General features: G+C 39.7%; 1 protein-coding gene across 1 annotated transcript in view; it reads right to left on the bottom strand.

Moving 5' to 3' along the window:
- Window positions 1-428: 428 nt before the first annotated feature.
- The window catches only part of SPATA7 (spermatogenesis associated 7), a 47049-nt gene continuing 24846 nt past the window's right edge, over window positions 429-22631 (bottom strand). The window contains exons 6-12 of the mRNA XM_042783213.1: window positions 20424-20890; window positions 18461-18527; window positions 7945-8060; window positions 5432-5485; window positions 3228-3305; window positions 1264-1321; window positions 429-1013 (exon numbers count right to left, since the gene is read on the bottom strand). Coding sequence (XP_042639147.1) covers window positions 429-1013; window positions 1264-1321; window positions 3228-3305; window positions 5432-5485; window positions 7945-8060; window positions 18461-18527; window positions 20424-20890 — 1425 coding nt within the window. The remainder of the gene's footprint in view (window positions 1014-1263; window positions 1322-3227; window positions 3306-5431; window positions 5486-7944; window positions 8061-18460; window positions 18528-20423; window positions 20891-22631) is intronic.

The raw sequence follows: 22631 nt of genomic DNA, 5'->3' as shown, positions 1-22631 counted from the left end.
AGGATCCCGTTGTGCTGCCTACAACTGTCCATGAGTGAACAATCCACCATTTGGCCTAGAGATCTTGGATTCGTTATTTGTTGTAGTCAACAGCTGGTATACTGCCTGCCAACCTTGAGCTCATCAACCCCTGCAGCTGCGTGAGTCGGGAAAAGCCTCCAGCTTGACATTTGATACAAGAACTTGGGACTTGCCAGCCTCTATAAGTGTGTGAGCCACATGTCTCTCAAATAGTCATCCTAAAATAAATTTCTCTTTCTCTATACGTATATACAAGCTTTACTGGTTTTGCTTCTCTAGAAAACCCAGCCAAACACAGCAGCATAGAAAACTAACACAGAAATGTTAATATATAAAAGGAAAAAAAAAAAAAAAAAAGGAAAAGGAATACTCATTTCCTGGCCATTTGAGATATTTATTAATGAAGATCAAACATTCAAAGGGCAGTCATCAATGCTCATTTCCATGATTCTAAGAGTTGGCCCTTCCATGTCATGATTGTCACCTGTGACCCTGGAGAACAGAGCAGACTGGGAGAGGTGTAGGCTAAGACAAGCTAATTCGTTTGAAGTCTCAGCCCTTTCAGTGTCACTGTCACCTTCGATAACATTCACACAAGTTTCCGGATCTAGTAAGCTGTCTGAAACACTTGGGGCTTTTTCATCCCACGTTGAAGGTTCGAGGTTTGTTTCCTCATTCCTCTGTTGGATTATAACTGCTTCTGAATACTTTTTTGTTTTAGAGATGGGCAAGAAGAAGTCATTTGGTGAAGGGACTATTTCACTCGCATCCTTCTGTGCAGGCAGTAACATGTCCAAAGCCTTTTGGTAATCTCGACATTCCTGCCGAATTGTTACTTCATGTTCATTCTTAAATTCATTTTGTTCTGAATTATCAGTCTTTTCAAAATCACATAAAGTCAACATATTGACATCATTTTGCTTTGCTGAGTTTTGCTCGGATAAGAAGCCTAAATTCACCTTTAGGACATGGAGCAGGTGGCGCATTTTCCCCTACGATTAAACAAAAGGGAACAATTACATGACTTAAGCTGGGAAAACGGATGACTTGTCTGCAGTGCTACTCATCTCAGCAGGATTAATACTCTTCCTTTTCCTCTTCACCCACCAAAAACAAACAAACAAAAAGCAAGGGGGCAAGTAAAAAGGCCCTTGCTTTTAAAGCATTTTTTGAGAGTAGGGAAAACTTTACAATTATTTCTACATAAGAATTTTTCTAAGGATGTACTAAGGAAAGACAAACCTCCTCCAAACGGTGTTTGTTTTCTTTGACATGTCTCTCAAATAGTCGTTCTAAAAACCTACAAATGATACATAAAAGTGTTACTGTCTTAAAATCAGGCAACCAATTAAAAATAATGTAGCTATGCAATAATTAAACTATGAAAGGTTGAAAAATGTATTTTAGATTAATCTCGTCCTCTTCAAGCTAAAAGCTTATCTTTTCCTGCTCTGTCAAGTTCCCCACCTGGGAAGCCAGTATGTCTTCCATTATACATTTGCTTCAAGGTGCATAAGGAGGTTGTAAGTTTTAATGAGACACAAACATTCTCAGTCATGTGTGCCCATGTGCATCCACACCCCACACAACTACAACAAAAACCTCTTCTTTTTCACACACAGAGACACCAAAAGCCTCTCCCTCCCTCTTTTACACGCCCTCATCCCAAAACCAAACCTGAAAAAGGTCCTCTCACAAAGCAAATGCTTATTTTACGATGTTTCCCTAAATTACTCTTAAATAATTCCACTGATGGTCAACCACATAACAAAGCAGCAGCTCCGCTGATTAAGTACCGTTAAGTGCTGGACATTTGTGCCACACACACAATCATCATTCTGCCTCTAATCCTGTCCAGGGCTGGGACAGAAAGCATTAGGAAAACCACCCTGAAGATGAGAAGATGAAAAGAAAACACCTATTTTGCTCACGTCCCCCTATGGTCACAAGCCACTAAAAGAATTCAGACAATTCATTCTTTCAACTATACCATGTTGTCTTTTTAATCACATGACTTATCAATAGGCTTCTTGCAAAACAACTGATTTCCTTTGTTAATCATAAACTAAGCTATGAGCCTAGGTTATATTTAGTAGTATTGAATTACCTAGAAATTTTTAAAAAGCCCCTGAAATGTTTATTCTACCTTTTAAAACTACTGCTAATGTTATGGAATATTCACTCATAGGCAGTTTTCTATGTATGCTGATTGCTTCAACAAAACTGGGGATCAAACAACATCTACTGTTTGGTTACCTATTTTGTTCTTCTAGTCAACAATATATTGTGAATCTCTTACTAGATCAATAAATTCACTTCTACAGGTTCATTTTTAATAGGTTAAGTATCACTCACTCTTATGGGCATAGCACATTTACTCAACCAGTCCTTTACATGTAACATTCAGACTAATGACTGCTTTTTTTTTTTTTTTTTTGCTACTACAAAAAATGCTGCAATTAAGAGTTTTATAATACTAAGAGAAAAGTTTGAAAATTTTTAGCATAAGCATGTATGATTTTTTTGATGAAAACATTTTAAACTGACTTTTTAAAATGGAAGAAATACACAGAATCAGACAAGAACATTACTCTTTTTCATATCTTTTTATCCAAATAATGAAAATGTCTGCTGTAATTAAAACAAAAATGACACAGGGGATAGAAAGAATCCATCAGCCATGTCTGCACTCAGCACATGTTAGAGAAAGCATACAGTGTACATAATACGGTCCTATGCCGTATGTGTTATATAAATTGATGTGTTATGTGTGTTTGTTACATGAAGTGCCCAATGAATTTTAGACACATGAATGTTCAAGCCAGATACAGGATCACACAGTTCCCTAAAGATATGAAATACCCGACCTGGCTTTGCAAACTTTCCATTTCATTGACGGTGTGCAAACCTAGGTTTTATGCAAATAAGAAGTAAAAGTTTATTTTACTAGTCTGGTATGACCAACAGACATAACAGTATTAAATGAATAAACCTCTACTACATTCTATAACTCCCCTAACCTGTGAACTTGCCTTAGAATAGAAATAAGCATTCATTATGCTTTGCTCTTCATTATGAGAATATGGTCTCCCCAAAAGCAAGATAAATGTTCATGTCCTAATCCGTGGAGATAACTAGAAAATTAACACCATACTAAGACTACTCCGCACACTCTTCACTACCAAGAACAATTTTAAAAATCTAACCTGTTCGAGAATAAACCAAGTTTCAAAATTTCATCTGTTATATCTTCAATGAAACTCAGGTACAAAAGCTCTTCTTCACTGTGAAAGCAAAATAAAGCATCAAGCGTTCATATCTGAAAACTACAAGAAACATAAGTATTCAATTAGAAATAGCTATCCTTACTGTACAGATGGACTTCTATCTCCTTATACTATTAAGAGGAATTTTATAAAACCAACATGTCTACCTTCTCAAATAATGCAAGGATAAAAATTTAAAAAAGAAAATAATACCTAGCAGAGTAGAATTTTACAGGTGTTTGCTTCATTAATAAGCAGTTAAAAAAAAAAAAAAAAAAAGCAAACAAAAGGAGCAAAGGTCACGAGGGCAATTCCGTGTGACCCGTTTGGAGCAAATGGTCCTGAGCAGTGTTTTAGTTTCCCCAGGGCCAGCACGCAGCGGCCCAAGCCCCGCTGCACGGCACATACGGGCGGAAGGGAGAGGACAGTCTTCACTTTCAACTGGGAAATCCTGTCCTGTTCCCAGGACGGCATCTTGTTGTAAGGCTCGGAAATTTATTGAGGGGAGTTTTTTCGTTGTTTTTTTCTTCACAAAATGTTTGGAGAGGAAGAAAAAAGTTCTAATAGGAAAAGACATAAACATAGTGGTAATTTTAAATTACTTGAAAACATTTGTGTATTACAGTATCTACGAGATAATCATATTTTAGTAGCAATTACAAGAAAATTAGGACACTATTTTGGTTCTCCAGTGCTGCTCTAACAAAAATACCACAGGCAGATGACTTCAACAAATAGGGATTTATTCTCTCACAAGTTCAGGAAGCTAGAAGTCTGGGTTCAAAGTGCCAGCTCACCCTAGAGAGCTGGGTGAAAGCACCTCGACCTTGGGCCCTTGGGCTTCAGCTCTGCCTCTTGTTCCCAGCCCACTGGAGCTGGAGGCATCTTTTAACTCAGGCAGCTGCTGAAGCTGACAAACCCAAGGTCAACAGGTAAAATGGTACAGTCCCCAAATTATCAAGCAACATGCAGGCCACTAGTTCAATCCAGTAAGTCTCAAGACTGACAGACAACATGGCAGGCCACTGAGATGAAGACTCAGCCAAATACAGGATCCAGATGTGCCAAACATCTCAAGACCTTTCTCATCAAAGCATCTCATATACTGGAAGCAGACCACTTCCCTATGGCAGCTACTCAGCTGCTCACAGTAGATTCCATCATGAAGTTGATTACCAGTCTTCTTATGGGGAACAACTACATCCAGCTGCCCAGCCACTCAACCAGGCCCAGCCAAGTTGACACACAAACTTAACTACCACAGACACTACTGTAAGTCTGCTAGAATTATCTGAAATTGGTGACGTTGTAGAAAATGTTAATAGCAACTACTCAATTATTGAAAAAGCAAATAGAAGGGAAAGAAATAACAGAAGATTAAAACATCATTATCTAAAAAGTTACACTTTCAAACTGATTCCCAGGCTCTAATATTTAAGAGCAAGTTCGGAGATAAAGCAGAACTCTATAAATTAGATGATTTTTCTCTGGGGAAAAAAACAAAACAAAAACAAAAACAAAAAAAAACACATCAACCTAAGTAAAACATTAAAACTTAGAAGTATACCATCTGCAGAGATCTGGTGAGGTCAGACATCTCCCGGAAGAGTATTCTGACCTAACGTCTGTAGTTCTCTCAAATTCTTTATTACTACATTATTTTTACTTGTAAAAATGAGGAAGGATAAAACCACAACCAATCCAGTTGCTGGGTCACGCCAACTCATGGCAAGCCCTGGGGTGCAGAGCAGAACTGCGCCCCCCCCCCCAGGGTTTCCAGGGCTGTGGTCTTCTGGCAGCAGGTCACCGGGCCTGACCTCCAAGGTGGCTCTGGGTTTGCAACATCACAATTTTAGTTAGCAGCCAAGTGCTTAACTGTTGGTATGACCCAGGGGTACCAATTATTAAAAAACAAACAAACAAAAAAAACCCTGGCATTATTATCACAGGGACAACTTTCTACTGGGGATAAAAATGACATAATTGCCAATCATTTCCAGAGAGGCCAGGTATTAAGTAACTGATACCCCAAAGCTGGCTGTAAGCAAGGCTAGTGTTCAGTCCTGACTTATTTAATAATGGTTCGTGTGAGTCTTAAGTCTTGATTCCCACTAAGCAAGAGGAAGAGGTGAAGATGATCTTACGCAGAGTGAATCTTTCTCCCTGAAGAAGGCTGTAGGGAATACTGGGATATCATCCTGGAAAGATAAATTAAAACATCTCAGCAAAACAAGGGTTGGTTACAATATGGTTCAAAAGCATTGTGTATCAATAATGGTATGTTTCAGAATTCATTGAGCACGTTCATATCCATGATCCAACTTAATCTTCAAAATAACCCTGTCAGGATGTCATGTAGTATTACTTTACCTGTGTACTAGAGAACTCACGGGGGTTAGACAGGCTAAGCAACTTGTCAAGGTTTTGTGTTAGTAAACAGCAAAGACAGATTTTTAAACTAGTCTTCTATTTACAAATTCATTTCTTTTTCTAAAGAACACATGGCACTTCCCTAGTAAAACAGTGACACTTTGACAGAGTCAAAACAAAGTGTCAAACTGTGAAGTGTTTGGCTACCAGCTGAAAGGCTGGTGGTTCAGATCCTCCCCAAGGCACCTCATGAGAAAGGCCTGATGACCTACTTCTGAAAAGTCACAGCCCCGAGAAGCCTACGGGGCACACGTTTACTCTGACACACATGGGGTCTCCGGGAGGCAGATCAACTCAACAGCAACCGGTTTGGTTTTTTAATACATGAGTAATGCTGGGAATGGGAGCTCTGGTGGCGTACTGCACTCTGGTGGCGTAAGGCACTTGACTGCTAATCAGAAGGCTGGCAGTTCGAACCCACCAGCCACTCCTTGGAAGGAAGGTTGGGCAACCTACTTCCGTAGTGACACTGCCTTGGAAACCCAAAGAGGGGTCGCTATGAGTCGCATTTGAGTCAATGGCAGTGAGTTTGGTTTTTCAGTGCTGAAAACAGATATTTCTCTGTGAAATGTATTTGAGCTGGTCATTCTGATCTATTTTGTCATGATTCAGTTATGTCACTATCAGCTAATTCCAAGCTTTTGTTAGGCATGGTAAATGTAACATTTTACTTTATAGGTAGTCCCCAACTTAAGATGAGGCTCTCTTCTGATGGCTGCAGTGTAAGCTGCTTCTGATGGAAGCCAAATACCTCTTTTTTGCTTTTAAGTTTTCATTGTCTCTCTATGGCAGTGTTTTGAGTAGTAAATAATAACAGTGAACACCTGCAAGCGAATATCTCAGAACAATAACATCAGCAAATCACATGCTGCAACGCTGTGTGTAATACATATTATTAACAATAAGATGCACAACAAAACAAAAACCAATAAAACAGCAGCAGACAGTCCTACGTGTGGGTCCTCTTAACCATGTCATAAATGGGGGACTATCTGCACTTCTTTGAGACAGAAATTACCGAAGAGACCAACATTCCTTTTTCAGGCCATTCTCTATATTCATTGCCAGGGAGGTGAGCAGGTGAGGGTTCCTCAGGGAAGGTCTGAGAGAGGAGCAGAGCCAAGGCCGTCCCACCCTGACAGACTACATGTGCCAGGATTACTAGCCCGATGCTGTCATGCCCTGAGGGGTTATGGGTACTGGCCTTCTGGGCTGCTATGTCACACCTTGGTCTTGATCACTTCTCAGTCCCCTGTTCTTCCTTGCTGCCGCTCTTCATCTCATATTCAATCCCTGCCACTTGAAATGCATTCTGATAGATGGAACTATTAAAGGCATGTTTCAGGTTCTACCACCTGCTAATCTCTCCTTTTTGTTTAGGGGAGTATTTCATAAGTATTAAACAAGTTCCTCCATATAGCATAGAAAGATGAAGCACTAAAAAACCAAACCCACTACCATTCAGTGGATTCTGACTCATAGTGACCACCATTGGGTTTCCAAGGCTGTAAATCTTTACAGAAGTAGACTGCCTCATCCTCTTCCTGAGAAGCAGCTGGTGGGTTTGAACTGCTGATCTTCTGGTTAGCAGCCAAATGTCTTACCCACTACATCACCAGAGTTCCTTAGATGAAGCACTCCAAAAAAAACAAACTCATTGCCATCAAGTTGATTTGACTAATAGTGACCTCGCCTTGGGTTTCCGAGGCAGTATCTCTATGGAAGAAGACTGCTCTATATTCCTTCTGAAGAGTGGCTGGGGGTTTTGAACCTCCAGCCTTCCGGTTAGCAGTCCAATGCCTTAGGCGCTACGCCACCAGAGTGCCTAGGTGAAGCACTAGCATATGGTAAATTCAAACCCACAAATTATGATCCTCAGTCAGTTCTTCAGTGCTCTGTGTGCCATGTAAGCTGGTTAGCATCAGTCCCAGGGGACTTGTCCAGGATGGAAATCCTTTTTTCTACAAATCATGATGGTGAATAATACAAGTTAGTCCCTTTTTCCTTTATTAATGAATTATCATAATTAATTCCCTTAAAATGATATTGAGCACCTACTTAGTAAATTTCCTTAGTAAAATTAACAATGCCACTGAATTGTGTAACAACACAATACAATATGACAGCATATAATTAAGATACTATTATGCTGCAAACACTATGTGCCTGTTTACAGGAGATTAGATAAAGCCATTTGACACATTCCCCGTGTGTCGCTTACGCTTACCTCGGTGAGGAATGCTGACGAATGCCATCTTTAATGTCATCCCACGTCAAGCCGTACTCTTGTGACGGTGAAGGTGTTATTTTTTCTTCCGTACTATGTGTTAAACAGCTAGGTGCCTGGGATGCAATAAGAGGAATATATGCTTATTTTGTTTCAAAAAATACATATGAAAGCAGAAATAATGCAAAACATAGCAAATTGTGAAAGAGAATAGAGATTTTCAGTAGTAAAAACTGACTGCTTTATTATGATAAAGGAATGTCTTGGAATAACTTTTCCATCTACTCAGAACTTATTTTTTTCCAAATTTTCATTGTGATTTGGGTGAAAGTTAACAGAGCAAATTCATTTTCCATACAGCAGTTCATATACGCTGCCTCATGACATTGACTGTAATTTCCCACAACATAACAGCTCTCTTCCCACTTCCTCCTCACACTTAGCTCTTCCCTGTGTCCTTCCCTCCCATGTATTCTTGCCCCCATAGCAATCTCCCTGTACATACTCAGCCCTTCTGTTCTCCCATGAATTATCTCTCCAAGGAGTGTACCTACCTGATGTAAATGTTCACCCCATATGCATCTTTTATTTGGCTGGAAGCTATAGGAGTGAGTTCATTTCCAGACCTGAAGGGCAGATACAGGCTAGGGGCCATAGTCTCAGAGGTTCTACCAGGCTCTATCAGACAAGCAAACCTGATCTTTTTTTTTTTTAAATACTTTTGAGTTTTGTTCCACATTGTTCTCCCACTCTATCCAGAATTTCCTACACAGATCCCCCTCTAAGTGGTTGATAGTGGTAGCCAGGCACCATCTAGTTCTTCTACTCAGCACTTTTATAAAGCTTGTTTAAAGTAAGATGAAACTATTTATTTCTTGTATTTTAATGAAAAGACATTTTCAATGATGTTAAGAAATCACAACATAACTTAGAATCTGTGAAGTAAGTCAATCACAAAAGGACAAATATTGTATGAGACTACTATTACAAAAAGCCAAGAGTAAGTTTGTACACAGAAAGAAACATTCTTTGATGGTTACCAAGGATGGGGTGGGGTAAAGTCACTAACTAGATAATAGACACGTATTAATCTGAGTGAAGGAAAACTATTTACTAAGGGGGTGATCAACACAATATCACTAAGGCAAAGGAAGACAAGGAGAGGTGCACAGGAGTCACACAACAAAGGAAAATATGATTATACACAGTCCTGCAATATCAGTAGTAACAAACAATAATCTATGAGTGGACTCACAAGCTGAACAGGTGTGCCAGGCAAATGGGAGGAAGTACCATACAACCATATACAGGTTTGGCAGAGGATATTTCTACATACATATTTGTATTGGGGTGTGGGGTTGGGTGGCTGCTTTTCGCTTGGGGGCGGCTCTGTTTTAAGGCTGGGACCCGAGGTAGGCAGGTGCAGAAGGGTTAGGAATAACTAAGGGAGATGAACTTGTCTGTTACTTTGTTGTCTTGTAGTGGCTTACGTGTTGCTATGAGGCTGGAGGCTATGCCACTGGTGTTGCAAAATGCCAGCAGGGATACCTATGGTGGACACATTTCAGTGGAGCTTCTGGGCTAAGACAGACTCGGAACAAGGAAGAGGCCATCTACTTCTCAAACAATTGGCCAGTGAAAACCTTATAAACAGCAGTGAAACACTGTCTGATCTATCACTAGAAAACTTCATGAATAGCTCTGAATCATGGTCCGATATAGTGCTGGAAGATGAGCCCATCAGGTCAGAAGGCACTCAAAATTTGACTGGGGAAGAGCTGACTCCTCAGAGTAGAGATGACCTTAATGATATGGATAGAGTAAAGCTTTTGGGACCTTCATTGGCTGATGTGGCACGACTCCAAATGAGTAGAAATAGATGCAAATATCTATTAATAATCAGAACATGGAATGTAAGAAGTATGAATCTAGGAAAATTGGAAGTTGTCAAAAATGAAATGGAACACATAAATATCGATATCCTAGTCATTAGTGAGCTGAAATGGACTGGTTTTGGACATTCTGAATCAGACGACCATATGATCTACTATGCTGGGAATGACAAATTAAAGAGGAATGATGTGGCATTCATCATCACAAAGACTGTTTCAAGATCTGTCCTAAAGTACAACACTGTCTGTGATAGGATAATACCCATACACCTACAAGGAGACCAGTTAATACTACTATTATTCAAATCTATGCACCAACCACCAAAGCCAAAGATGAGGAAATTGAAGATTTCTACCAACTTCTGCAGTCTGAAATTGACTGAACATGCAATCAAGATATGTTGTTCATCACTGGTGACTGGAATGCAAAAGCTGGAAACAAAGAAGAGTTACTGGTAGCTGGAAAACATGGCCTTGGTGATAGAAATAACACTGGAGATCGCATGATAGAATTTTGCAAGACCAAAGACTTAGTCATTGCAAATACCTTTTTTCAACAACATAAGTGATGACTATACACGTGGAGCCAGACATGGGAAGTGGGGCAGGAGCCGGGAGGAGACAGAACTGAGGGATCCAGGTAAGGGGAGGCAGACAGGCCCAACACCCAGACATGGGAAGCAGGGCAAGAGCCAGGGAAGAGCCAGAGCTATGGGAACCCAGGTAAGGGGAGACAGACAGGTCCCACACTCAACAGGCAGGAAGATGGAGGAAAAGCCAGGGATGACAGAGCCTTGGGATCCAGGTAAGGGGAGGGTAGAGAGGTTTGGAACAGCTAAGGGAGGCAAACTTGTCTGTCAGTTTGCATATTGCTGTGAAGCTTAAGGCTGTGCTACTGGTGTCTCTAATGTCAGCAGGGTTGCACATGGTGCACAGATTTCAACACAGCTTACAGACTGAGATAGACTAGAGAGAAGGAAGAGGCCATCCACTTCTCAAAGAATTGGCCAGGGAAAACCTTATGAATAGCAGAGAAACAATGTCTGATACATTCCTGGACAACTTTATAAATAGACCTGAAAAACTGTCCAATACAGTTCAGGAAGACCAGCCCCTTAGGTTGGAAGGCACTCAAAATACGAGTGGGAAAGAGCTGCATCATCAGAGTAGAACCAACCTTAATGATATGGATAAAGTAAAGCTTTCGGGACCTTCATTTGCTGACGTGGCATGACTCAAACTGAGGACAAACAGCTGCAAAACATCCATTAATAATCGAACATGCAATGTACGAAGTATGAATCCAGGAAAATTGGTAGTTGTCAAAAATGAAATGGAACGCATAAAGATTTATATCCTAAGCATTAGTGAGCTGAAATGGACCGGTTTTGGCCATTCTGAATCAGACAACCATATGATCTACTATGCCGGGAATGACAATTTGAGAAAGAATGGTATGGCATTCACCATCACAAAGGATGTTTCAAGATTTGTCCTGAAGTACAATGCTGTCAGTGATAGGATAATATCCATACGCCTACAAGGAAGACCACTTAATACTACTATTATTCAAATTTACGCACCAACCACCAAAGCCAAAGATGAAGAAATTGAAAAATTTTATCAATTTCTGTAGTCTGAAATTGACCAACCATGCAATAAAGATGTGTTAATTATCACTGGTGACTGGAATGCAAAAGTGGGAAACAAAGAAGAATCACTGGTAGTTGGAAAATTTGGTCTTGGTGACAGAAATAACACTGGAGATCACATGATAGAATTCTGCAAGACCAACAACTTATTCATTGCAAATACCTTTTTTCAGCAACACAAACGGCAGCTATACACATGGACTTCACCAGATGGAGTACACAGGAATCAGATTGACTACATCTGTGGCAAGAGGTGATGGAAAAGCTCAATATCTTTAGCCAAAACAAATACAGGAGCTGATTGTGGAACAGACCACCAACTGCTCATATGCAAGTTCAACTTGGAAATGAAGACAATTAAAACAAGTACACGAGGGCTGAAATATATGACCTTGAATATATCCTTCCTGAATTTAGAGACCATCTAAAGAATAGATTTGATGCATTGAACATCAGTGATCGAAAACCAGAAGAATTGTGGAATGACATCGAGAACATCATCCATGAAGAAAGCAAAAGGTCATTAAAAAGACAAGAAAAGAAGGAAAGACCAAAATGGATGTCAGAAGAGACTCTGAAAATTGCCCTTGAGCAAAGAGTAGCTAAAGGAAATGGAAGAAATAACAAGATAAAAGAGCTGAACAGAAGATTTCAAAGAGCAGCTCAAGAATACAAAGTCAATTATTATAGTGAAATGTGCAAAGACTTGGAGTTAGAAAACCAAAAGGGAAGAACACACAATAGTGAAAGATTCTATGGGCAAAATATTGAATGATGCAGGAAGTATTAAAAGAAGATGGAAGGACTACACAGAGTCATTGTACCAAAAAGACATGGTCGATCTTCATCCATTTCAGGAGGTGGCATATGATCAAGAACTAATGGTACTGAAGGAAGAAGTGGAAACCGCACTGAAGGAAGTGTTGAAGCACAAGCCACCAAGAATTGACAAAACACCCATTGAGATGTTTCAACAAATGGATGCCTCCCTGGAGGCACTCACTCAGTTATGCCAAAAGATTTGGAAGACAGCTACCTGCCCAACTGACTGGAAGAGATCCATATTTGTACCCATTCCAAAGAAAGGTGATGCTACAGAATGTGGAAATTATCGAACAGTATCACTGATACCACATGCAAGTAAAATCTTACTGAAGATAATTAAAAAATGGTTGCAGCAATATACTGACAGCGAACTTCCAGAAATGCAAGCTGGATTCAGAAGAGGACATGGAATGAGGGATATCATTGCTGATGTCAGATGGATCTTGGCTCAAAGCAAAGAATACCAGAAAGATGTTTACTTGTCTTTTATTGACTATGCAAAAACATTTGATTGTGTGGATAATAACAAATTATGGGTAACATTGAGAAGAATGGGAATTCCAGAATACTTAATTGTACTCATGAGGAACCTGTACAAGACCAGAACAAGGGGACACTGCATGATTTAAAATCAAGAAGGGAGTGCATCAGGGTTGTATCCTTTCCCCATACTTATTCAATCTATATGCTCAGCAAATAATCCAAGAAGCTGGACTATATGAAGAAGAACATGGCATCAGGATTGGAGGAAGAATCCTTAACAACCTGTGAAACGCTGATGATACAACTTTGGTTGCTGAAAGTGAGGATGACTTGAAGTACTTACTGATGAAGACTCAAGACTAGTCTGCAGTATGGATTACATCTCAATATAAAGAAAACAAAAATCCTCACAACTGGACCTATAAGCAGCATCACAATAAATGGAGAAAAGGTTGAAGTTGTCAAAGACTTCACATTGCTTGCTTTTACAATTGATGCCGATGGAAGCAACAGTCAGGACATCAGATGATGTATAGCACTCAGCAAATCGACTGCAAAGGACCTCTTTCAAGTGCTGAAGAGCAAAGATAACTACTTTAAGACTAAGGTGCCCCAATACAAACCATGGTATTTTCAAATCGCCTCATATGCATGTGAGAGCTGGACAATGAAAAAGGAAGACTGATGAAAAGTTGATGCTTTTGAGTTGTGGTGTTGGAGAAGAATGCAAAGATACCATGGTCTGCTAAAAGAAGTAACAAATCTATCCTGGAAGAAGTGCAGCTGGAATACTCCTTGGAAGCGATAATGGCCAGACTTCATCTCACCTATTTCGGTCATGTTGTAAAAAGGGAAAATTTCCTGGAGAAGGATGTCATGCTTGGTAAGGTGGAGGGTCGACAAAAGAGGGGAAGGCCCTCTACGAGATGGACTGACACAGTGGCTGCAGCGATGGGCTCAAGTATAGCAAGCATTGTGGAGCTGTTGTGGAACAGGACAGTGTTTGGTTCTGCTGTGCATAGGGTTGCTACGGGTCGGAAAAAACTTGACAGCACCTAACAACAATAATACACATGTGGACTTCACCAGATGGAATACACAGGAATAGAATGACTATATCTGTGGCAAGAGGTGATGGAGAAGTTCAATATCTTTGGCCAAAAGAAGGCCAGGAGCTGATTGTGGAACAGACTATCAATTGTTCATATGCACATTCAAGTTGAAGTTGATGACAATTAGAACAAGTCCACGAAAGCCAAAATATGACCTTGATAATATCCCTCCTGAATTTAGAGACCATTTAAAGAATAGATTTGATACACTGAACACCAATGACCAAAACACAGAGGAATTAGGGGATGGCATCAAAAACATCATCCATGAACAAAGCAAGAGGTCATTAAAAAGATGAGAAAGGAAGAAAAGAGCAAAATGGATGTCAGAAGAGACTCTGAAACTTGCGCTTGAGCAGAGAGTAGCTGAAGCAAATGGAAGAAATGACAAGATAAAAGAGCTCAACAGAAGATTTAAAGAGCAGCTTGAGAAGACAAAGCCTATTACTATAATGAAATGTGCAAAGCCCTGGAGTTAGAAAACCAAAGGGGAAGAACATGCTTGGCATTTCTCAAGATGAAAGAACTGAGGAAAAAAATTAAGCCTTGAGTTGAAATACTGAAAGATTGTATGGGCAAAATATTGAATGATGCAGGAAACATCAAAAGAAGATGGAATATACAGAGTCACTGTACCAAAAAGAACTGGTTGATGTCCAGCCATTTCAGGAGCTGGCATATGATCAAGAACCAATGTTATTGAAGGAAGAAGTTGAAGGTGCACTGAAGGAACTGGCAAAGAACAAGGCTCCAGGAATTGATGGAATACCCATTGAGATGTTTCAACAAATGGATGCCCCACTGCAGGCACTCAGGTGGCTATGCCAAGAGATTTGGAAGTCAGTTACCTGGCCAACTGACTGGAAGAGATCCACTTTTCTACCCATTCCAAAGAAAGGTGATCCCACAGAATGAGGAAATTATCAAACAATATCATTAGTAACAATATCATTAATATCACAAGTAAAATCTCACTGAAGATAATTAAAAAATGATTATAGCAGTATATTGACAGAGAACTTCCAAAAATGCAAGCTGGATTTAGAAGAGGATGTGCAATGAGGAATATCATTGCTGATGTCAGCTGGATCTTAGCTGAAAGCAAATAATACCAGAAAATTGTTTACTTATGTTTTATTGAGTATGCAAAAGCATTCAATTGTGTGGATCATAAGAAATTGTGGATAACATTGAGAAGAATGGGAATTCCAGTACACTTGATTGTCCTCATGAGGAACTTGTACATAGATCAGGAGGTCGTCCAAACAGAACAAGGGGATACTGCATGGTTCAAATCAAGAAGGGAGTGTGTCAAGTTTGCTTCCTTTCACCATACTTATTCAAGTTGTATGCTGAGCAAATAATCTGAGAAGCTGGATTATATGAAGAAGAACATGGCAACAGGATTGGAGAAAGACTCATCAACCATCTGTGATATGCAGACGACACAACTTTGCTCACAGAAAGTGAGGATGACTTGAAGCACTTACTGATGAAGATTAAAGACTACAGTCTGCAGTATGGATTACACCTCAATATAAAGAACAAAAATCCTCACAACCAGACCAATAAGCAGTGTCACAATAAGTGGAGAAAAGATTGAAGTTGTCAAGGACTTCATATTACTTGGTTCTACAATCAACACCAATGGAAGCAGCAATCAAGACAGCAGATGACATATTGCTTTGGGCAAATCTGCTGCAAAAGACCTCTTTCAAGTGCTGAAGAGCAAAGATGTCTCTTTGAAGATTAAGGTGCGCCTAACCCAAGCCATGGTATTTTCAATCGCCTCTTATGCATGTAAGAACTGGACAATGAATAAGGAAGACTGAAGAAGAGTGGATGCTCTTGAGTTGTGGTGTTGGAGAAGAATGCTAAGACTACCATGGTCTGCTAAAAGGACTAACAAATCAGTCCTGGAAGAAGTGCAGCTGGAATGCTCCTTGGAAGTGAGATTGGCCCAGACTTTGTCTTACCTACTTTGGTCATGTTGTCAGAAGGAACCATTCCCTGGAGAAGGATATCATACTTGGTAAAGGCAGAGGTTCAATGAAGAAGGGGAAAGCCCTCAACGAGATGGACTGACACAGTGGCTGCAACGATGGGCTCAGGTACAACAAGGATCATGAGGCTGGCACAGGACCAGGCAGTATTTCATTCTACTGTGCACAGGGTTGCTATGAGTCAGAGATGACTCAACTGCACCTAACAACAACAACTACATTTGTATGTATGTAATTATATCCATGTATATAGTAGAGCAATCATGGGGCAAAGTTATGAAAACTTAGCCATAACCAAACACCTTGAGGTAATACGTCACTGTGCTTAGGGGCTTAGGACCACAGTCTTGGAGGACAGGTAACTAAAATGGCATAACACAGTTTATAAAGACAATGTTCTACATCCTTTTGTGGTGAGCATTGGCTGTTGTCTTAAAACTTAGTGAACAGCCATCTAAGGTGCACTATTGGTGTCTCTCTATCCAATGCAAAGAGTGAAGAAAATCAAAGATGCATGGAAACAAATAATCCAAAGGACTAATGGACAATGAGAACTTCAGCCTCCTTGACTCTAATACCAGTAGAACTAGGTGGTGCCCAGATACCACTACTGCTCTGAAAGGGATGACAACTGAAGGTCCTGGACAAAGTGGGTGAAAAATGTGGAACAAAATTCAAAACCATGAAAAAAAAAAAAAAAGGCCAGGCTTACTGGTCTGATACAGACTGGTGGAACCCCTGAGGCTGTGGCCCTTAGTCACCTGACCTTCACGCCTGGACCTGAACTCCTCATTCCACTGGCTCAACTTCTTCAGCCAAGCAACAGGCTTGTAAGGTGAACAGTAACACAAGAGAGGGGTATTCGCCTCTTAGGACAATCTGCCACATGAGATCAAAAGGGCTGCTTTTGCCCAAGGAGAAAGCTGAGAAGGCAGGAAGCACAGGAGAGGACAAATCTAAATGAGAAATGCAGGAGGGAGTGGGAAGAGGCTGCTGTGTAGTGGGGATTGCAATTATGTCATGTAACAAAACGTATAGGAATTGTTGAATGGAAAACCAATTAGCTCTATAAACTTTCACTCAAATTGTTAAGTTTTAAAAAATCACGACGAATAAACATATAAAGAAAAAATGAAGCAAATCTGAAAATTTTAAGTACATTTGAGAAAAAAACTCATTATTTAGAAATTCAAATAGCCCATCTGTTTCAAACGCCAGCACGTCAAGTCTGTAGAAGTGGTGGTAGCGTGGCAATTCAAACAATAGTATCAACCAAAATAACGGCAACTTTTACAGAATCCTGTCTATGTGTATGTGGCACACACTGTGCCAAGCACTTATTTGCATTTTCAATCTTTTCAGTGTTTATTCACACACAGTGCTGTGCAGTTCAATAAAAGTGCTGGTAAAATGTAGGTCCATGGCAGTGAATACTGGACTAGCTTCCTCAAGTCAACTGCCAGTGGTATCTATTCCCAGCTCCTGGGTATGGAGACGCACCATTTTCTTGCAGGGTTAAGGATAAACATTCAGCGCACATGTAATAAAAATAAACTTCTTTTGCTTTGGTTTATTTACTTGAATGCAGTGCTAACTCTCTAATTCTCGAGCTGGCAGTAGCTATCATTTATTAAATACACATCATGCTAGGCACTTCACCAGCATCATTTATTCCTCCCAGTGACCCTACAAGGCAAGTGCAGTTGTTCTAGATGATGAAATCAGTTCTGAGAGGATAACTGAGTTCCCCTCAGAGCTTAGGTGGTAGGGCCCTATGTCATACAGTGATTGATGGCTGGAATGTAAACCTATATATAATCTTCTAGTCATTTTCCAAAGGGAAGAAGGAACTTGAGTGGGATTATATTTTATTCTTCTATCCCCTAGTTTGCATGTGAAATTTTAATAGACAAAACATTTTTACAATCAATAACCCAATACTGGTGTATGAATTACATCCCTAAAAAAAAATCACTGCCTCAAAATAAAATTTAAAGTTGTGATATTTTAGAAGAAATTATTGCCAAGGTTTCAAAATGCAAACATTGTGAGAAAGAGTTTAATTGTTTAGAAACAGTAAAAGCAAATGTAAGCGAATGATGTGTATCCATTCTTGTAAAGTGTGTAACTTCCAAGAGCTTAATCAGTGGCAATTCTGGAGAAAAAAAAAAAATGCAGGTCTAAAAATGCAAAGAGCTTCTGCCCAACTTTGCTGGCTCCTTAAGTAATTCAAGTCTGCATCTTTGAAAACATTTATGGTATTAAAGTAATCTAATTAGCCAGACAATTAACCATCAGAAAAGATGCTAATAAACAAACGTTTCCAGATTGGGCAGGATCCACCTGGCCATTCAGGAGCTAGAAGCATTTGTAAACAGGACACTTCCGTACACCGGCTGTAGTATACAACAAGTGTCGCCAGGAGACTACACTTCACAGCCCTCATAATTACACAAAGACATTCGCTCCAAAGAGCTACACATACTCTTTTTAAGTTAAACCATCTAGAACGCAAATGCAGAAAGATGAACATAACTCATTTTTATTACCTGCTTTATGTTCACTTTTGAATCTGTCAAATTCTCAGTCTCAGCTCTCTCAAAATCAGAGTTAAAGCTGTAATATTTTAGAAGAAATTACTATAAGCCTTCAAATATAGACATTGTGATAACAAGCTTTAATGTCCAGGAAAAAACAAGCACAAACATAAGAGGAGACTGGTCTATTCTCATAAAATGTGTGATTTCCAATAACATAATCAGGAAATGATGTAATAGGAGCTCTGGTGGTAGTCTGGTTAGGGTATTTGTCTGCTAACCAAAAGGTTCGGTGGTTCAAATGCACCCGCTGCTCCGTGGAAGAAAGGTGAGGCAGTCTGCTTCCATAAAGATTTACAGCCTTGGAAACACCATGGGGGGTAGGGGTGGGGTTGGATTGCTATGAGTCAGAATCTACTCCATGGCAGTGAGTTCAATCAGGAAATAGATGTGGCTTGGATTATGTATGCCTCTTTTTCCTTTGCTGAATATCAGCTAGATTTCAGTTGGACAGAATAGGACTGTTGTTGTTGTTATGTGCCGTCGAGTCGGCCCCGACTCATAGTGACCCCTCCTTGGGTTTCCGAGGCAGTATCACTACGGAAGTAGGATTGCCCAACCTTCCTTCCGAGGAGTGGCCGGTGGGTTTGAACCGCCAGCCTTCTGGTTAGCAGTCAAGTGCTTTAGCCACTATGCTACCAGAGCTCCCAGAATAGGACTAGGAGATGGAAAATATCATCTTCATGAGCAATCATCACTACAATCAGAAAAGGCTATGATGGAGTTTTGTCCTCATCTCTTCCCAACTGGACAAGTCCTATCATAGGCTCAATCCTTTAACACTTAGGTTAAAAATATCTATAAACACATCAGGTATTACCGTACCCAGAGAAAAGATTATTAGTCTTTTTTTTTTTTTTTACTTTCTAAAATAACTACAATCTAGTACTAGATAAATATTTATTCACATAACATTAGAAAAAAATCACAAATTAGCTAACATTTAACACTTTACAAGGTTTGTTTACTTCTTCATTCATTTGGCAAACTCTTATGAACATTTGTTATGTGCTAGGCACTACTTCGGGAGCTCTGGTAACGTAGTGGCTAAGGCACTTGACTGCTAACCAGAAGGCTGGCGGTTCAAACCCACCAGCCACTCCTCGGAAGAAAGGTTGGGCATTCCTACTTCCATAGTGATACTGCCTCGGAAACCCAAGGAGGGGTTGCTATGAGTCAGGGCTGACTCCACGGCACATAACAACAACAACAGGCACTACTTCATATGGAAACATTGAGGTAAGTTATACTTTTCCAATTGTCTAAATTATTCTTGGGGATACAAGACTGGGGCTGAAATTATTCTTGGGGATACAAGACTGGGGGGCAAGAAATGGGTAACAGGAGTTGCTACTTAAATGATCGCAGTTTTTCCTTTTAGAGTATGTTGTTTTGCTATTTTTAACATCAATCAATTGATATGTTTACACAGATGCTGTCTGATGACTTATTTTAAGTATACTGAAAAAATGCATAATGTTTGAAAACATGCACAATGTCAAGGACTATGCTTGAAAAATTAATTAAGTAGCATTCATGCTTATAAGGAGCCTAACAAGTTCAATAGTTAACTTTTCTGTATTTTTTTTCAACTAATACTATTACAGTTTTAATGATACATATACCCTGAGTCTAGGACTTCAGGTGCAGGATATGAAATTTCCTTTCTAGGAGCTCTGGTGGCGTAGTGCCTATGGCATTTGACTGAACCAGAAAGCCGGTGGTTCAAACCCAACAGCCACTCCGCTGAAGGAAGACCGGGATGTCTATTTCCATAAAGATTTACTGCCTCAGAAACCCAAAGGGGTTTGCTATGAGTTGGAATCGCCTTGATAGCACTGAGTTGTTTTTTTTTTTTAATTTCCTTTCTACACTATCTGGAAGGATTTACTATGAGCCGCTGCTGACAACATACCTGCTTAACTCAGTCTGGGTTTCAGCTTCGATCCGCTGATGCTTTTTTCTTCTGGCAGGAGTGTAATATCGATACTGTGACAGGAAAGATTTCGCCTCTGTTTTTAAAGTGCGTGGGGTGAATGGCAATTGTTTGTTAGAAAAGAGTTCAGAATGTTTATCCAAAAGATCCCCACTGGGTGCTTTTGAAATAGCTAACTGAAGGCGGTGGGGGTTTGGGAACGTGCTCCTGGGCCCTCTGCCGTAAGCAGTCCCGGAGCTCAGTTTTCCGGGCCGGGAAGCTGTACAGTCCATTGTGGAGAGGGAGGAACTGGAGTTCTTCACAGTACCATTCACGAGGACTTTACTGGATTTAGATGGCCCGAGGAGGAGTCTCTCTGAAGAAGGGACTGGTGACCTTGCAAAGGATGGAAATTCATTTACTTCTTCTATTATCACATCAGCCTCTTCCTGCATGTCCCCTAAAGACTAAGAACATTTGGTTTGACAGTCAATTGCATTTACAAATTCATATCCAGTCATCTATACTTACTTTACTTAGACAAATCAGTAAGTGGGTTAGCTGACTTCGTCACTACCAGGCTAGATGTTAAAATCAGTTTCAGAGTCTTCGTGCTGTAAAAAATCTAAAAGTATAACATTTTCAAATGAGTTTCTAAAACAGATGGTATGAGGCAATGGTGGAAGACAGTGGCTTGGTCTGGGGTTGATTCTGAGATCCTGTGCCTCAGTTTTCTCATCTGTAAGATAGTAATTGAAATTATACCATCCCAAGAAGTTGACAGGAAGATTAAATGAGTTAATACATTTAATAGTTAAATGAATTAACATATTTAATAGTTTAATAGTTATAACAATAGTACCTTGTACATAGACAGTAAGCACTCAACACAAAAGTAGCGGTGAAAGAAGTTCTTTTTATTATTCCTCTGTTTTTTTACTCACTAGCAAGACCAAAGCCCAAATCAAATCCTCTGCCATGGCGTCAGTTCTGACTCATAGCAATCCTATAGGACAGAGGAGAAACTGTCCCACAGTGTCCAGGGCTGCAGATCTTCATGGAAACAGACTGCCTCATCTTTCTCCCACGAGTGGCTGGTGGGTTCAAACAGCAAACCTTTTTTTTTTAAAAATCATGATTTGGGTGAAAGTTTACAGAGCAAATTCACTTTCCATACAGCAGCTCACATACATATTGTCTCAAGACATTGACTACAATTTACCATAATGTAACAGCACTCCTCCTACTTCCCCTCGATAGTTACCTCTTCCCTGTGTCCATCCCTCCATGCACTCCTGCCCCCTGAGCTGTCTTCCTGTGCATAAGCAGCCCTTCTTTCTCCCATGATTGTTCTCTCCAAGGAATGTATCTACCTAGTATAAATGTTCACCTCATATGCCTATCTTTTGTCAAACAGCAAACCTTGATTAGCATCTCAATGCCTTAACTACTGCTCCTTAGCAGCAAGATAGTACTTATCATATAAATTATCATATAAATAAAATTACTGAAATTATTTAAAAACTAAAGTAATTTTTAAAATATATTTTACATTATTGTTTTAAATGGAAAAGATCTCAATCGTGGCTTACTATACAAACCCGATAAAATTAAGCAAAGGAAATCCATCTTTTAAAGATTCATTTGTCAGATGACTAGAAGTTGCAGTAAGATTTTGTTGAGTAGGCTGGGGAGTAGACTCCCCTGTAAGTTGAACGGGCTGCTTGGCAGAGCCAATGATTCTCTAGCACTTCCACATCTACAGTGCCTCATGTACAAGGAAATGAAAATCAAAGCCAGGTCCACTTTGTTCACCAGGGTCAGTGCTGGCAATTTTTTAAAGAGTTCTGGATGTATGACCTTGTGTATGTAAATTGCTAATATTTTCATTCAGAAACTAAAGCTAGCATTTTCTTTTTAAAGGTTAATTATAGTAAACTTTCACAGAACTCAAATTATAACCATAACAGGAATCTGTTAACTATAAAACCCATCTAATCACCAAAATCAATATACTGCCCCGAATAATAATTTTAAGACAATTTGAACATGTCTAAAATATTTATCATCCAGACTTATCAAGTCTAGGCAGACTGCAAGTTACTGTGACTCCTAAATGGAGTCAACGAAAATACATATAAAAGTATAACTATTTTATGGAGGGCAAAGTTAGAAGGTTGTAGTAGCTAAGAGAAAACTAAATAAAAC

Source organism: Orycteropus afer, unplaced genomic scaffold (assembly GCF_000298275.1).
Source record: "Orycteropus afer afer isolate SDZICR_OR568_19922 unplaced genomic scaffold, OryAfe1.0 scaffold00745, whole genome shotgun sequence".
NCBI classification, from domain to species: Eukaryota; Metazoa; Chordata; class Mammalia; order Tubulidentata; family Orycteropodidae; genus Orycteropus; species Orycteropus afer.
The sequence above is the reverse complement of the archived record's forward strand: the minus strand, read 5'-3'. Positions and strand labels throughout refer to the sequence as shown.